At 39.5% G+C, this 18,861-nt stretch overlaps 1 protein-coding gene across 1 annotated transcript in view; it reads right to left on the reverse strand.

Annotated features, from left to right (window-relative positions):
* The window catches only part of CFAP54 (cilia and flagella associated protein 54), a gene marked incomplete at both ends in the record, with an annotated part of 104,621 nt that extends 92,099 nt beyond the window's left edge, over nucleotides 1–12,522 (reverse strand). The window contains 3 exons of the mRNA XM_079532996.1: nucleotides 1,122–1,268; nucleotides 5,143–5,248; nucleotides 12,326–12,522. Of these exons, the coding sequence (XP_079389122.1) occupies nucleotides 1,122–1,268; nucleotides 5,143–5,248; nucleotides 12,326–12,522 (450 nt within the window). The remainder of the gene's footprint in view (nucleotides 1–1,121; nucleotides 1,269–5,142; nucleotides 5,249–12,325) is intronic.
* Nucleotides 12,523–18,861: the final 6,339 nt, after the last annotated feature.

Raw genomic sequence — 18,861 nt, forward strand, 5'->3', positions numbered from 1 at the left:
TACATCAGTAAAGTATCATAAAATGTTGAGCACGAAAAGAATGAGTGTGCACAAACACGCACAAAACAAAGCAAAAAAAAAAAAAATCAGCATGACATTTAAATGAGAATTACACTATGGAAAAAGAGCCAAAGCTATTAGGTCAATTTACTATTAGATTGTATCGGTTTCTACTGTACCACAAGGTAAAAATGCACTAGTCTGTGAGATGTTGAAATAGTTGAGGAAAGAAATGTTAAGACTAAACTGTACTCAGAAGACTGGGATGTAATTTGTTCATCTTCATCACAGGCCTCCAGCACCTCCAGGGACTGGGCTTCTACAGCTTCTCTGGCCAATCTATTCCATTACTTGCATTACTTTTTTTTTCTTTTTTTTTTTCAAAATATCCACCATGTACTGAAAATAGAGTTTCTCAGCAAAGCACTGGTTAAGATAGAATCCAGTATGTCTTTAGCACTCCCCCTGTACCAACTGAAACATTTTCTTCTTTGAATAACAAGCAATAAATTGCATACGCCTATCCCCAAAAAGAAAGTTAATACAAAAAACTATCAACATAAGCTTGAGGTCATTTAGCTCCCCAAGAGTTTAGAACACTTAAAAAACCTTTTTTTTTTTTTTTTTTTCATACTGAGCAAATAATCTATTGATTGTAATGCAGCATTGCAAGGAGTATTCTTGCATATATATGATAAAAATTATAATATGATGTTTTGATTCTCTTGCATTCTGACCAGTTCTTAGATCACACTATATGGAAACTTCCACAACAATTAAAAGACAGTTACCAGCTTTGATCCATACCCTGATTCTGACAGTGGTTATTAGTAACTATTTCAGAACAAAACCTGTTCAGAGAAAATTGCCTTTTTAGCATCAACAGAGGTCGGCTTATGCCATCAAAGCATAAACACTTATGTACACTTGGAAGTGTACACCTCTCTGGATGTTCATATTGTACATATGACTTAAGTCTGTGTAATCTGTACAGGCAAGGTATGAAAGATGCATTAATATTAATATTTAATTAATTGAGTTACATGAACCACATTTATGGGTGATACTCTACCTATTTTGAAACTGAATGTCTTTGACAAGAAAGATAATCGGCATCCTACCGTAAGAGATGCATTTTTGTCCTTTAAACCATTTGGAAAAAAGGTGGATTTAAATTGATTTTCATCATCTGTGATATCATCAGGATTTACAGAACAGAACTGCTGAAGGTATCTTCCATAGCACTGTGTAAGTGCCAACTTATACTCCTGAAAAATGAAGAATAAGTTACTTCTATAGTTTACATATTACATCTGTTTCTATACAATGTGTCATTTTATTATATTTACCTAAGAACTATCAACATGAGAGATCAGCTGGAAGTAAAACAAGAAAGCTTCACGCAAACATTCAGCAATATTATTTCAAATGTGAAAACCCTCAGCATACAAAGGCTAAAATACTTAAAAGAAGAGCTCATGATTAGAGAGTTTGTTAATTTTAGTCATAAATATGTGCAACACTGTAACATGATGGAAAACACAGCAATAACAGCAGAATAGCAAAGTCTCAGGCTGCAGCAAGTGAAGACTTGCTCAAATACAACAGCTCTGGACACAGAAACAAAAGAAAGGATCTCCTTATTTCAGAAGGCCTCAGGTATATAGGGATCTCCACTAAGAAATCACCCTGCTTCCACTGCTAACCCTTCAATAAAGTCTGAGAAGGGGTGCATTCTGGTTACACCCCTTCCGGTCACTCAGGTGCACTGCATGTACCTGAGCTCTCCTGGGTTGTCCCACCTTCCTGCCAGGTGCTCAATCACTGCTTCAAGCCCTGGCTTAGCATTTCTGCTACAATATGACAAATTAGAGAACAAGTGTAGAGTATGATCTTAGGCTAATATCAAAATAACAAAATCAAGTCAAAATCAAACAAAATTCTTGGAATATCCTGCAGCTTGTGAACAGTAATGACAATAGTGCTACACTTCTGAGAAATGTCATAAAGCAGAACTTTATAAAAAATATGCAGATATCACTTCTCTCCCCCTTTTCCCCAATGTCAAAGCTCATTTTTTTAAAATAAGATGCAGGAGAAGGAAAACATAGCCAGTGAATGCTGGAACTACAAATGGAAAAGAGGTCAACATTAATAGAGCAGAAGTCGAACTGACACTTTAAGAACTATTAAGAAACAGGATGCTGAGCTCTGTGTCATGCAGCACTCAGCTCCCCAGCAGAACTCTGATCCATTCTAACATCATACCTACTGAGACAGCGAGCTCTGACTCAGCTGCCCAAGTGTCACTTACTTACTGAATCACCTCTGTCACTTCCTACAGCAAGCACTATTTAGAGGTTTCTCTACCAACTTCACTAATGCTAGACCACACAAACACCAATCATGATAAATTCTAGAAAGAACAAAAATAGCTAATTTGTAATTGCAGAAAAAGGTCCTTTGATGTTTTAACACAGAAAATCCAAAAGTATTTCCTTATAAATACTATTTTCCATTCAAATTCCCACAGTAACACTTCCCCTGAATATTTTAATGTCTAAGGAATCTTACTCGCACGACCCTATTACCTTTGCTGTGAAAAAGAAGTGGTGATGAACAGAAACTTTTACTTTCCACGGACAATTGTGACAAGAGTGCTAATGGATCAGAACCATGCTTCAGCTACTAACTGATAAAATGTGATTCCTCCCCCAGACAGTTTAAAATACACGTGTAAGACTGGAGATAAGAGACAGATAGAGGCAGAGGGAGGGGGTAAAGCAATGAGTCAGTACTGATTAGTATGATGACTAACAGGTATCTAATTTCAATACATATAACATAATGAATTTAGGTGTGTCCTAAAAGCAGATGTGTAATAGAAAGGAATTCAGTGTGAGATAGCATTAAAATAAACAGCTGAAGGACAGAAAGTTAAGTTGGTGCTCAGTCACCAATAACTCATTTTAGAAGACCATGTATCATTAAGCATTACAGAACATAAAGGAAGATTCAATTTTAAAATAACCGTCAGCAGTTTCCAACTAAGAATCAAGAGGGACCAAAAGAATGCTTCATTATGGAATAGACTCTAGCCTGCTTATCACAGAACTTGCTGCTACACCACATTTGTCTTTCCCATAATGCACTGAAATTTGTAACTAACACCCATCACATGTCTTTTCCTTTTTCTCCTGAGAAAAACATGAATACAATGAAAACTAAATCTGTAAAAATGTCAAAGCAAAGCACTTAAAAATAGGAGTTCTGAGGACGGCTCATTTCAAAGTCTTAGCCTAGCCAGCATGACAAATTTTTCTATGACACTAAAAACTTTTAAGTAGAACACCACATTACAACAGAGAAATTAATTTGTGATCGCTTCTAGATTATTTTAGGCAATACTGGGCCATGCCAAGAAGCCCCTTGAATACAAGGACCAAACTACAATCTCTGAGGCATGCTATGGGAAGTCAATGAAAAACAAAGACGGTAAGGTTTGATTTATTTGAATAACTTTTTACTGACTGCACTGTGAGAACAGCAGTTCCCAGCACTAAAATCACTGCATAATACTAAATCAATTCCTAGGCCCAGAAGCTATGAGAGTTTAAGGAAAATGTGAATATGAAGAAAATATGAATGGAATTGCCCAGGCAATGAAGGAGCTATTAAGTAATTCTGTTATTCAAGAACTTCCATGAGAATTTCTGTGAATAGTTCTAAACCTGTACCATGAGCCTTTATCTTTGTTTATAATAGTACCACAGTTACAAATTCTTCTATGTGCTTTCAACCTACCAGTGAGTGTTCAGCATTGCTACACTTCAGCTATAGCTTACTGCTCCCTATTTAGGAGGCAGGCCACTACAGTGCAATTCTCTAGGGCAGGTAAGACTTTGCAACATTTACATGATCGCCATTTCTTTCTCCAGGTCTTCAGTAAAGGTGGCCCAATAGCCACGTATGACCATATAAGCACTGTCCATAAATAACATCAATAGCATTTATCTCTGTTGGACTCCATAAGCAAAGGGCATAATAGGAGAACCGTTCCAGAGGATACATTCCTCCAAAAACTGACTTATCAAAATGTCTTGTTGCTTTTCCAGTGATGCCTGTTATTTTCTTAGGTGAAAAGGGGGAATCTGATTGTGTCGGAGAATAAATGTTTAACAGTAGCATGATAATAAAAATAAAAAGCATGACAATAGGCATTTAACTGCTTTCTTAACAGAAAAGTCTATAGGGTGATCTTAAAAATTATTTTCAGTTTAAACACAATACCAATTACCTATTTTTCTTTTGCTGGTGTGGTCAGAAGAAGAATACCACATTTCTTCAACAGGAAACAAATCCAAATATATTTTTTCTTCAATATTGTCATAAAAATCCAAAATAACATTTCATCTTAAAAAGTTTACAACAACTATTTAGGAACCCACAAAACAATTATTTAAACAATAGGGTGAGGTTTGTAGCAAGACACAATCTCAGATGCTTATCATGCAGAGTGAAACAATATAAAGACTTGAATATATTAAGATTACATTTGTTAATAGTAAGCTTAATACCAAACATAAAGCAAATGAAATCATGCTGACATTTTGGTAATATTTAACATTTCATTTATAAAAAAATATCCATTTGGTTTAATCTATTTTTTACCTTTTTTAATCTATTTTTTAATTTTTTTAATCTATTTTTATCTTTTTTCAAGATGCAAGAGCACCATTAATACATACAGCTGTGTAATTGAAATCTGATTTTTGTTCTCTGTTCCCCTCCTCCCTGACAATTCTTTATATTCACTTTTGTTTAACTGAGCACTGAGTTGACATTTCTGTGTACCAAATCACCACTACAAACAAATACCGTATAAAGATTCAAGGTGTTAAACTTTTAAAAAGCAACCTAGGTGCATAGAAAATGCAGGTACAGCAAATACATAAAAAAAATTGGGGAGATTTTACAATAATAATTAAGAGTTATGAACTACCTACTCTAGTTGGCATTTTGCAGAAGTTTTTGCAACTTTCTAAACAGCTTCCTATGAAATATGATTAAAAATTAAAGTAACACAGAAACATAATGAAACAAAAATTGGGATTGAACCATTTCTGTTTTGCTATGACTTACTTTGATCTGAGCAAGGGAATCACCAACTTTCAGAAGTTTGTCATTGTAATACCAGTCTGGCAGTCGAGGCTTGTATTTGGTCCAAATCTTAAACAGAGTATTTGCTCTAAAAAGAAAAAGAAAAAAAAGGAAAAAAAAGTTCCAGATTAAACTGGCAGTAGAGCCATCGTAACAAGTAAACAAATCAAGAAAGCTTCAAATTGTGAAAACCTCCTTCTTCCAAGTATATTTGAACCTCTTAATATTTCAAAACAAGTTATCATTAAAGCTAGATTTAACAAGCAGACAAGGACATTTCTGGGTTTCATGTCTGTCAACAGCCTTTATTGCGCAGATTTTTAAAAAGGATGAATTGTCTCATACATAAAAACTTATTGGAATGTATTAATATCAATTCCTTTGCAATGTTGAAACAAGAAGAGTAAAAAAGTGTCCCACTTTTCAGATAGAATTTGAGAAGCTTCGAAGAAACTCTTTGGTATTTTAATGGATTGCAACTCAGACCAATCGTTGGACAAGAAGCTACACACTTAGAACAGGGGGAAAAGATCTCAAAATAACAATGCTTATCCAGAAGCAGCAAACTTAAGAACTTGTAACTGTGAAATAAATTACAGCGCTATACCATGAATCACAAAAAGAGGCCTATTAGAAAGCCTCTAGCATTGAACTGCATCTAGCATGAAAAGTTCATGAATATTAAATCATGTAGTGTGGGACTCCATGAAAGAACAAGTAAATGACACATTTGTTAAAAAAGAAAGGATTTATGGCTATAGCTGCTTTGCTCTTCTTTTGCCTCTGTTTGTTATCCTAAGAGATACTACTTTCAGAGCTACCTATGTATCTTCTAGAAGAATCTGTGCCATGATTTCTGAGGCCCAGATATGAGGTTCATCAGTCTGTAGTTCCCTGGGTCTTTCACTCTTTCTTAACAATGAGAGTAATGTTTCCCTTTTGCCATTCACCAGAGATTTTACCTGAGCTACAGATTTTCAAACATAATGGAGAGTAGCTTGGCAACCACATCAGCCACTTCATAGAATCATAGAATCATAGAATCACAAGGTTGGAAATGACCTATAAGATCATCTAGTCCAACCATCTCCTCATCACCATTGCCACCACAAGCACTAAACCATATCACGCAGCACATCATCCAGACGCCTCTTGAACACTGCCATGGACGGCGACTCCACCACCTCTCTGGGCAGCCATTCCAGTGCCTGACCACTCTCTGAGAGAAGAAGTTCTTCCTTATGTCTAATCTAAACCCCCTCTGATACAACTTGCGGCCATTTCCCCGTGTCCTGGTCATTGCCTGGGAGAAGAGGCCAAATCCCTCTTCACCACAACCTCCCTTCAGGAGGTTGTAGAGTGCAATGAGGTCTCCCCTGAGCCTCCCCTTCTCCAGACTGAACAATCCCAGTTCCCTCAGCCGCTCCTCATAAGACTTGTGCTCCAGACCCCTCACCAGCTTTGTCGCCCTTCTCTGGACACACTCCAGGACCTCAACATCTTTCCTGTAGTGAGGAGCCCAAAACTGAACACAGTACTCGAGGTGCAGCCTCACCAGTGTTGAGTAGAGGGGGACGATCACCTCCCTGTTCCTGCTGGCCACACTATTTCTAATGCAGGCCAGGATGCCGTTGTCCCTCTTGGCCACCCGGGCCACACACTTCCTTAGGGAGACTGAGATGCATGTTGTCTGACCTCATAGACTTGAACACTTTCAGCCTCATGACACAGTTTTAAACTTGCCCTGCTTTTACAGTGGGAGGGATTTTGCTTCCCCAACTCCCACCCAGAGGTTTAGGAACATGAGAGGTGTGGGAAGCCTGATTGCAGTTGAAGACTGAGGCAAAGAACTCATTGAGTACCTTCTACCTTCTCCACGTGTGTTGTAGCCAGCTCTCCCTTCTCATTTATCAGGGGGGGTACACACTCCTTTGACTGCCTTTTCTGACCAATATACCTCATATCAGTATATACCAGGTGCTTGCTCAGCCTTGCTGGTTTCCTGCCTCCTCTGCTTGATTTCTTATGCAGGACAGAGAGTGCTTATACACTCAGAAAGGTGTCCTTAAAGGTCTGCCAGCTCTGTTTTGTTCCCATGTCCTTATGGAGAATTTCCCAGGAGACCTCATCTAATAATTCCTTAAACAGCCTGAAGTTCACTCTCTTGAAGTTCAGGGTCATGACTCCACTCTTTGCTAGGCCCATACTCCTTGAGATCACAAACTCAACCAGGGTATGGTCACAACAGTCCAAACTGCCTCCAATCTCAATTTCTTTAATGATCTCCTCCGCATTGGCGAGCACCAGGTCCAGTGACACTTTGCTTCTGGTTGATCCAATTCCAATACCTGAACCAGAAAGTTATCCTCAATTGACGCCAGGAATCTCCTGGATTGCTTGCAGCTTGCTGTGTTGTTCCTGCTGACTGCCTTTGACATCTTTGTGCCTTTGTACTACTTTGCTGACTTAGATTTTTTTAAAGTAATCTATATTCAAGCTTGAAAACAATAACTGATCAGACAGACTGCTGTGAAGAATCCTGTTACAGAATTAACAATACTGACAGTGTACATAGTGCCAGGCATCTCCTGCATTTAATCACTTAACTAATTGTTTCTACAGGAACCTCAGCAAAGACTGCCTTGTGAAACCACAGGCTAAATTATTCATAGGTAGCAATTTATAAGAAAGGGAAACAACTGGAAAGAGAGGAATTACTGTTTGAAAATAACCTTCTAGCTGAATTTATCTAAGCTTTGAGGTTTTTGGTGTGAGATATCAGGACCTTTTCACTCTCCTAAGATAGTGATGATAGGCTAGAATGCAAGACACTTTCTTCAGCTGTTTTCTGACATTCAGGAACTTCAAATTCATTTTACAGTTTCCTAGACAGCTTTTCATTTTATCTTCTGATAAGACTCCCAGTAAAAGAAAGAAAAAAAAAAAAAAAAACATAACCAGAAACATCAATTTTCCCACACAGAAAGCTACAAGTCACCTTCACATTTCAAGGTGAAACAGATGGCTGTATGAGCAACTTGTCAAAACGATCTCTACACCAAAGAATTGCAACACTTTTTTTTTTTCCTAAAAGTATCATCTTGGCACAATTCTCAGTTCTTCAAAGTAAACAGCAAAGAAATAAATGGGACATTCTAGAGGTGTATTCTAAAGAGAAAATGCAATAAGAGCATAAATCAGGCCAAAAGCAACACCTGAATAAAATCTTCTTGCACATTATGTCTTTAAAGAAAATCATAGCCCTGTATAGTAAAAAACGTCTTCTAAATGGGGTCTGTATTTCTCACGGTCCATCTGTAAGCAATTAAAAACCTGTGTGGCTATTGATCTCTTACACTGAGAGAAGACTACCAGTCCAGTCAGAAGCTCCACAGGAAGGAATCCATTGAGTTTCTGAGCAGGGCTCCCTAGACTACCAAGGGAAGAAGCCAGAAAAAGATTCCCGAATACTAGAATTTTGATAGACACTACTTGAGGGAGAAGAAGAAAGCTAATTATCAGTCAGTAAAGTAACTGATAGTAACGGCTGTAGAAAAAGGTCTGGAAGGTAAGTTTACAAACCCCTTTAGGACTGATCAGATGAAAAACCCCCAGAGAAGGTCATCTCCATTTTTTATTGTTTTGAATACTCTATTAACGAGTGAGATTCTTCATTGCAGCAAAAAACTAGTGACAAATCTCACTAGACTGTCAATATCAATGGGGAGATTAAGGTAAAAATCTATCTGCTACAATGTCGTGACTAAATAGAAGTGAGTGCATGACACGGGAATGTTTCTCTTACACAAACAAAGGAAAGCAAGATGCTTTCCAAACAGCTAATAAGTCTCTCTTTTAAAGAGGCTGTAGAACTCCAGAAGAACATGTTGAATGCAACAAGTGAATTCTCAGAAAAATTGGGCTGTTCAGGCTCAAAGGTAAAACTTCTTCATTTCCAGCCACTCTATGAATAATAAAAGTCTTTTCCTGAAAGCTTAATCCATAATATTTTGTACAGGGTAAGGCCCATGAGGATTTATTTCTGGGTGAAATGTCTTTACTATAATTAGTAAAGGATTTTCTGATACAGATCAAAAAATGTCATACTGAATGAGGGTACCTAAACCACACAATATGAAACAAAATCAATAGGTCACAGAAATTCTCTGATACCCCCATTGCTCAGATAAATGAGTTAAAACAGCTTCTCATTTATCTGATGGAAAAAAGAAATCTTTTTACTGCTTCTTCTGACGGAAAATATTCATAATTGCAGTACAAGGCAAATATTCAGTGTTTTTATTTCTTACATGAGGACATTATAAGTATCTAACCTATGGCCTTACTATTAACTTATCAACATCAAAGGCTGACAGCACTGGAACAATGAAACTGACAGTCTTCTAAACTGTGCCATGTGGAAGCTCATTTTCTTGTTCCTTTAATAGCAAGCACTTTGATCACCAACCCATGCCAGAAAATGTAGCTTGACAAATGACAAAGCATGAACCTTCAGAGCATTTAGGAAACCATCTGTAACAGCTATTACCTTCAGAAATTCTTGGAAACCACGAGACTATGGCTGGTTCTGCAAGCAGCACATATTCCAAACTTGAGCAATAAGAGGAAAAGGAAAAACAATGCAGAAGTTTCACAATCAAATATCTGTAAATTTCCTAGCTACCTGAGTGTGTGAGCTGATTATCAGAATTACAGCCTTCCATCTCTGCATTGCTGCTGTACATACGAAGAATATTAGAAGATGCAGAGCCAGAGGGAGTTTAGTATTGTGTAACTTTCTTGGAAGTTCCAGCATGAATCACTGCTATCAGCAGCTCCTGGAATCAAGCCCCAGGTAGTGCTAGTTCTTGTCTTCGTGATGAATGCTGCAAAATTCTTTAGATTGGGAAATGTTCTCATATCAGCTGAGCCAGCAGGGACATTGAGAAACATCTACAAAATACCAGTTTTAAAAAGATAGAGCCTACTCACATCAAAATACTCCACAGGAGAAAGTAAAGTATGGCTTGGAGACACTGGATGCAGAAACCAATTACTTGGATTACTTGCATTATATCTGCAAACATATCAGATTCAGCATGCCCAACTCACAACTAGAAGTTAAAATGGATGTATTCATTATCAGCAGTTTTCTGCTGAATTGGTGCTGTGTGGAGCAGCTGAGTGGCACTCCTTCCTCTGAGGGGCCTGCAGGGAATACTTTCAAACTAAGAATACAGATCAGCTAAAGCAAAAAACAGTCTGAAGCTGTAAATAAAAGGCTTAAAAATACCGAAGCACAGAAATCAGTTGCTGAAGCAATATGAAAAACACTAGAGACAAAAGCCCAAAGACTCCTATCTGTGTGACAGACGTAGGCCTGGACCTAGGGACAAACACACCACATAAACAAATTAGAAATCCAGTATATTTAGAAAACAAAAGATCTCCAGTGCAGACAAATCATAGACTGCCGAATTTGAGTACCACCTAAAATGTGTACAGCTCCTTTAGAGAAGAAACATTTGCGGACTGCATCTCAAAAAGTACCAAGCAAAATATGTAAGGACAGAAGTTGCACATAGTGATAATCTAACCACCCTTACAGCTAGCTGCTGTGCTCCTTTTGAATGAAATTTTGATAACCTGGGAGACTTTCATATTAATGTTAAAGATCTGTAAATTTAGAATAGAACATTGTTCAGATAATAACTGTAGAAAATTAACAATTAGTTTAGAAGAGGCAGTTGAACATTTGTGTCATAATGTACCTAAATACACAGGAAGAGCTACATGAGAAAATGCACAGTCTCTATAAGACATATGCACGAACTGTGAATCATTCTCCAATTTTAGTTGCTCTACATTAGCTGCATTAGAAAACTTAGACTTATGCATACCCACAGATATGCATGTATGTGAACAAACAAATATGCACAAATACACTTGCCATATGTTCTGCCTGCATTGATGGGTATAAAAATATACCTAAATAGATGCAGACACATGCACAAAAAGAGCTGTGTGGGCTTGTCCTCATTTGGCCTTGCTACAAGCACAGCTCTCAATGCATGTGCATGCCATCCACACCATGCTTGCACCTGCACCTTGCTGGTGGGCTGCCAACTGCTCTGGCGCAGCAAGAGGGGTTCCCTGCTGAAAAGCTCCAGCAGCTCTAACACAGCCAATAGTGGCACTGTCAACTGCCACAGCACCTCATGTTTTCTTCCTACAGTGTTAAATGCTAGGAAGTGCAGAAACATAAGCTGTTCGTGTTTGAGAGAGAGGATTTTAATTACGAAAAGATAATTAGGTTATGACCTCTTAGAGAGGAGCTCCGCAGAGAAGGACTGAGGTGTCCTGGTGGACAACAAGTTGGCTACGATCCAGCAGTAATGCCCTAGTGGCCAAAAAGGCCAATGGTATCTTGGGGTGCATTAAAAAGAGTGTGGCCAGCAGGTCAAAAGAAGTGATCCTCCTCTATGCTGTGGTGAGGCCACATATAAAGAACTGCATCCAGTTCAAGAAAGAGAGAGAACTTCTTTCAAGGGGGCCACTAAGAGAAGGAGCCTGGAACAGCTCCATTATGAGGAAAGGCTGAGAGATCTGGGGCTGTTCAGCTTAGAGAAGAGAAAGCTGAGAGAAGATCTTATCAATGCTTATAAATATCTCTAAGTCAAGAACAGAAGAGACCAGGTTCTTCTTAGTGGTGCACAGCAATGAGACAAGGGGCAATGGGTGCAAACTACATCAGAACTACAAATAGAAGGAAGAACTGCTTTACTGTGAGGGTGAGAGGGCTGAACAGGCTGCCCAGATTGGTGCTGGAGCCTCCTTCCCTGGAAAGATTCAAGACCTGCCTGCACTCCTTCCTATGTAAACCAGGGAACCTGCTTTAACAGGGGGGTGGACTAGATCCCCAGAGGTCCCTTCCAACCCTTACGATTCTGTGATTCCATGATAATAAAGCAGAAAAAGCAAAAATAAAAAGCAAAGCTAAAAAGGGTTGAGCGGCTTGCCACACCACTACAGAAACTGCCAGGGAAGGGCCCCCTGTCCCTTGGGTGCTCTGTAAGGGGACCCAGGGAAGGGACAGGGGCAGGGGTGAGGCTGGAGGGGGGCGGCGAAGACAGCGGTGAAAAACAGAAGGGAGACGCGGCCCTACCCGCGGCGGTGCAGCTCGTGCCGCTGCGGCTCGGCCTCCCCTGTGCCTCTCAGCCGCCGCAGGAAGCCCAGGACGTCCCGCAGTTCGGCATCCAGGCTGTCCACAACCGGGTTGCCCGGCGCCACGGCCCCGAAGAAAGCAGCCGGCAGCGGCCGCGGCTGCGGAGTTGGGGGCGGCGGCTCTGCGGACTCCGCCATGCTCCGGCCCGGCCGCGGAGGGGACGCGGCGGCGTTGCCAGGCAACGGCGGCGGGGAGATGGCGGCCCTGCGGAGCCCGGCGGAGGCAGTTCCGGCGGCCGGAGCAGCCCGTTGGCCCGGCGATTCCCGGCTGTGCGTCACGGCACCCCGGTGTCAGAGGTGCCATACGGCAGCTAGCTTACAGGCGCTGTTTGAAATGGATGTTTGGCTCGGGACGTAGCTTTGAACTTGCTGATCGCATCGCATAGCAGGCTTCCCGCGCTGCCACGGAGAACAGAGCAAAAAAGCCCTTCTGTGCTAGCCCTCTGAACAGCGTTATCTGCCTGTAAAAACAACGGCGGCACGCTGGGAAACAACCTGCCCGAGTCGATCATCCCTGCTGGAGGCGGCCATGGCAACCGGGGTGCTTTCAGCTTCTCTGTAGGCACTACTGTAAAGGCGTTTGGGAGGGAGGGGAAGGCAATCAGGCCGATGTCTGCATTCCTGGACACGAGGGACGTGATCCTTAACTGCAAAAGCTGAGGAGCGATGTGTGTGCGGTGAGCACCAGCCTGCAGCTGGCCCTGGCTGCCATTTTGTGACAAGGACTGACAAAGGATGGACAGTACAGGGTGGCCAAAGAAGCACCTGAATGGTGCATCCCATAGCTCATAGTAAGAGAACGACGCAGCATCAGCATGAGGAACCAGAAAACAATGCATTTTGCAGGCCAGCAAAATGACATAGGAATCACTCAAACGCTATGGGCAACATGCACAATTTTAAATTACGTTCTGACTAATGCGTCTGATTCATTTCACACACCGATTTCATATTGTTACCCTCTGAGAGCTGTCTCCACCGTCCAACCAGAATCACATGGCGTGGAGAGGATGGTACCAGGAGCCATGAGAGGCTGCTCATGTGCACAGAGTCATTTGGAAGACAATGGCATTTAGGTGGGAGCAAAGGGCTGAGTTCCTAGGATTTCTGTGGAGGAAGCAGAAAACAAAGCCTGAAAAGACAAGGCATGAAGGCGCTGATGCTGGGATTTAGAAATCATTGGGTAACAGAGACACATTTCATAAAACATCTGAAATTTGAGAACTTGGCTTGGAGAGCATTTACCACTGCTTTTAAAGATTTCGTCTGTGCTTTGCCACACTAACCAGAGCGCTTCCTGTGATGGACTCCAGCTGACTGACACAGCCTTTGGAAAGGCTGCTTATGCCACTGGCTTTGTCCCCCGGAGCTGAGCTGTTTTGCTTCACTAGGTGGTGCTGTATCCCAAAGGGCTGATATTCAAACTCAGGGCCGAGGTAGGACGTGCCCTTAGGAAGCAGTAGTACCTAAAAGCTTGAGGAGTGCTCAAGAAGCAATAAACGAGACTCCTGAGTAAAACTTTGTGCATCCCTTAACATTTGGTTAGCAGATGGTAGACTGGATGTAATATTAGCAAGTTTGAATCAGTGTTTGCAGCCATAGAAACAATTGGAGTCAAGGAAAACAATGAGAGAAATGGAGCAGTCATTTCCCAAAGGGAAAGATTAGAGAGCTAAGTAAAGATAAAGTTTTAACTGCTGGGAAGTTAAGTAGGGTGTAGCTGACCAGCCAGCTTGTGAAGAATGTTCAAGCTAAAATTCCTGCGTCAGAGCTCAACAGGGTCCAACATCCTCTCCCTCCTATAAACAGAGGCAAGTTGAGTGTAGGGAGGACAGCTCAGACCCTTTCAACATCCAGTGCAAAATCCCCTGGAGAGCCATAGTGAAGAACAGCAGCAACCATCATATTCTGAATGTTATTTCAGTGTTTTGTGTTTATAGTATTGATTGATGTTTTACTGTTCTGGAGAAGACTCCAAAGATAGTCTGCACCTAACATTTAATCTCCCAAATGTTTAGTGGGCCCAATAGTCTAAAGGACTTCTAGTTAAATGAATAGAGCTTTTAACTTCAGAAAGATTATCAGTTTTTCTGAAGCCTTAATGTTTACAGAGAAAAGCTCTGGTGTTTGCAAAACAATAAGGGATGAGTATTGAAATTGCAGCCACGAGAGGAGAATTTCCTCAAAAAAAAAATTGAGCATACTTAACTGAATGAATTTGAGAGCTTATCACAGTTCTTTGAATTACATGTCCCTATACCTTAAAAAAAAAAAAAAAAAAAGGATTTTATTAATTGGAAGACTAGTGAATTTGTCATCGGTGGGTGAATATTTAGACTGTAATGTAAATTAAGGTAAAATCAGAGAGAAACAAGACAACATAAAGGTCTCATAGGAATGCTGGCACAGAAAGTATTCCAAGAAGTGGAATTTAGGTAAATCCATTGACTCAAGCAGAGTGGTCAAATATGAGGAAGGTCTCTCAGAAATTAAGTCAAAGAAGGGCCCACAAAGAGTTAACTTAGTAAAAACCCATATCAGAAACATCTGCTGTAATGGTTATGGGACCAAGATTATGCTTGAGTCAGAAAGGGGAAAATCTCTGTTGCTAAGTCATCAAGCTGCCATTTACCTCTGCTGTGTCACTTGCACTTGTGTGAACTACAGTGAAGTTATAAAGAACAAAGGAGGGAAAACATTGTGTGATCACAATAAAGTTAGACAGGAAGAGTGTACAGTAGTTTCAGGGGCAGGGGCTGAGGTAATGTCTGCTGAGCCCTTTTAGTATAACAGTAAAATTTGTTCTCTGCAAGTAATTCTGAGGTGCACATTCAGATCCCTTCCTAGGATGCTTGTAGCAGATGTACACCTGAATTAGGATGATTAAAGATTTTTCTTTTTTATGCAAGAGGCAAGCGTAGGTGCTGTGTTACCAACAGGGTAACTTGAAAGACCTCAGAGACCAAAGATCTAAATTTACATGATATCTTTCTTGATGCTTTTAGAAAAGGAAAAAAAAAAAGATTTGGGTTGAAGTGATTCTAGGTCACTGCTTAGCAATTTCAGGCTGATAGGATAATGAAGACATGGGACTTTAAAATAATGCTGAACATTTATGGACCAGTAGACTTAGAAGTGGGGGTTCATGTCTGCTCTATCCATAGTGTGCCTGCCCAGTCTAAGTTACAGTTTTCTATCAGAGTAGCAGTGCTAGAGAAAGAAGCAGTAGCAGCAGTGTACTGATTTTTGTGGAGTAATTCACAGTTCATGAAATAGCCAGGGAAGACATAATCAAGGAGCAATAGAAACAAAATGTCTTATTTGGCAGTACAGTGTTTGCTGTTCATGTGGTATAGAGGAATCAGATATTGCAAAGGTCCTTAAAAAGCCATCAGATAGCTGGAAAAAGTGAACCGAGTTGTTGAATGCCACATTATTCTTTATAAATGAGATGAAAATTGCTCAATGGGAGGAGGAAAAGGAAGAATTTGTACTAAACATACAAGAGGAACTCTTTTTGCTGGAAGTACCGTACATTTCAAATAACTAACCTCATAAGGAAGAAGAGGGGCAACAGACATGCAAGTTCATTGCTGACAGAATGTGTGGCACCTGTCTAAACCTATAACTGATGAGACGGATATGAGAGTACAGGATATTCATGGGCAGCTATGAGAGATTATACTGTCACCATTTCCTTCCCATTATTCTGTGCTTTTTGTTTTAGGGCTGTTTGCTACAGTTGCTTGTGGCTTACTAGTTAGAGAGTGTCTTTAGACTCAGATGCTGTACATAAATCTATCTTAACTGTTCAAAGAGAATCTTAGGGCTACCTGCTCCCTTTCAATTGAAAGGTTAGTAGTACTGTTGCTATCACTAATTGATATACGAAGTTTGTTAAACACAGAAATGGTCTCTAATACTCTAAAACATACATTAGCAAAGTAATCATCTAGTGGTTGGAACTAAATGATCTTTCAGGTCCCCTGTAACCCAAACCATTCTATGAAAGTAGCTGAAGCTTACACATTTTGACAAACAGCTGATGGTCTTTTCAGATACTCTCAATGCAGATCTGGAAGAGTTTTAACGTAAGTGAATGCTCAGAGAAAGAAAATACTCTGGTTTTACTTGAGAAGTGTACCTGGCTTCATTTCTGAGCTGGTGCTGAGTACTGTAGTAAGAGGAAGGGAAAAGAATGATCAGCATGAGGGAGGATGGCAGCTACTGAGAACTGCACAACTGTCAGGTTCTTGTAAGGCTGCATTTGAGTTCATGGTGACATTTCTCACCATGTTTTGGTGTAACATATGAAAGGTTTCGGTGACAAATTCTGAAGATAAATTGTGCCACGGTTATATTACAAACTTGGTTTATTGTTGGTTTTGTGTGTGTGTGTGTGAGTGTGAATGCTCCCGAGAGGTTTTTTTCATTTTCTTTGTATAAGGAAATAGTCCTAAACGTATAGGTGATTTTCAGCCAATTTCCAGAAAATATATTATACAGAAGAAATGATCTTTTTATAGTGTTTTTTTTTTTTCAAGTAAAATGTGTAATATTATGTGAACAATCTGAGATATGGCTGTATTGTTATGTACTGTTACGCAGTGAATGGGTCAACTGCTCTTTGAGGAGGCAGATGCAGCAGGGTTGTTATACAGATGCTTGAGTTCCTAATAGGTTTAAGTTGAAACACAACAGCTTCTCAGATCTGCTTTATAGACTTAAGTACCTAAGGCAGCAGCTGGACACCTACAAGTCCATTAGGGATTTTCAAAAGATGCAGCTATTTCTTCAATGAGATACTGTGCCTAAAATTTGTGATTCTTTCTTTATTCGATGAAGGTATGTTTTATTCCAGTATATATGTACATTCTACTGAAGTAGATATCAATTGATAGAGCTTGTTTTGTAAAGACTTCCAGGGATCTGCAAATATTTCTATTGTGGATGCACTAATTTTGGCTTACTGTACAGACTGCAAAGGTAAACAATTTCTCTTATTCAAAGGTCCTTTCAAATCTCAGGAAGCTGGAGTGGCTCTTCTAATAAAGAAGCCAAGCCTAAGGCTAGTTTAAAGCAATAACAAAGAACTCTAGTGCAAAAGTCCTGTACATCCTTTCCCATCATGAAAAGAAGAAAGTCTGAGCAAGGTTTTTAGTGATGTGCTTGAAAGTCACACCTTACAAACATACTAAAAAAGTACAATGCTTAGCTATATGCATGAAAACATAGAGGCCCAAGCTAAAGATGACATCTAAATTAGTGAACAGAGAGACAGGTAAAATGTCTGTATTTTTCTATGGCGTGTGAGAAAAGAAAATCTGAGATAGAACAGGGAAATTAATTCAATTTTATCTGTGTTTGACTTAAGCTAACTGCTAGGCATCTGATAGTTAAGATTCCAGTTTGTGAAAAAAACAGTGATGTACTTTGTTTATACCATTGTGCATTTTCTTCATTTCATGAAGATTCTCAAGGCAAACATTAAATGAGAGGAAGTATAGATTAATCCAAGAAATAAATTAGTTCTGAAGCTTTTCCCAAATCTCTCTTGAAGCCGAATGTGACGGTGCATTTTTGTTCATATTCTCCTGATGTGTGTTTGCTGTTATAATTCTGAGCTACTACATGTGCTATAGATAGAAATCATCTCAGGGAAATAACTCTGCTGTTTGTATATATAGTTTCTGAATAGCCAAATGAATCCTTATCATAACACTTTCTCTGTTGTGTGTTTGGTCAGGGAGTGCTCAGAGGATCAAAATAAACTGTTCTAGGAATTAACCATTGGCAACAAACAAAGGGAGAGCTGAAATAATCTGGTGATGACCTCCTGTATTTTTAGATCAATGCATTTCAGTTTTTGGCCTTTTCTTATTGCAGTACAGTATGATTTTTGACACTTTTTTGCATCATTGCCTCTACATTCCATTTATATTACTTTTTTACTCACTTGCCAGAATATTTCACTCCAAGGTCAAAGTGTCTGCTGATTGAGGTTTGCAAAAGCAGCTGACAGAAGTTGTTTTGAGTGATAGCCTGACCTTGGACTAGGAGATTTAGCAGCTTGGAAGTCAGCAGTAGAAAGTTACACGATGTGTAAGAGTAGCTATTTTTTTGTTAATACGCATTGCTTATTCAAGGAAGTAGAAAAAAAACTTTAACTTCACATAATTATTTGGATGATTCACATTTTTCAATAATACTTTTTTTATTATTCTATGTCATATTTTCTAGATCATTATTTCTAATAGTAGATATTCTGAGCTTTTGGTACATATTATTGCATTATCTTGGCGTATATTACTCTTAATAAAATATACTGTTACAACCAAACATAATAATGATAAACATAATATATGTCATTGTGAGCCTTTATGTGATTATTTTAGAAATTTACAAAATCATATTTAAGCAAAAGTTTTGTTTTCTGCATACATGTGGGAAGTTTATTGAGCTATTGTCCAGAACAGT

Source organism: Tetrao urogallus (assembly GCF_951394365.1).
Source record: "Tetrao urogallus genome assembly, chromosome: 1".
In the NCBI taxonomy this organism is placed as follows: Eukaryota; Metazoa; Chordata; class Aves; order Galliformes; family Phasianidae; genus Tetrao; species Tetrao urogallus.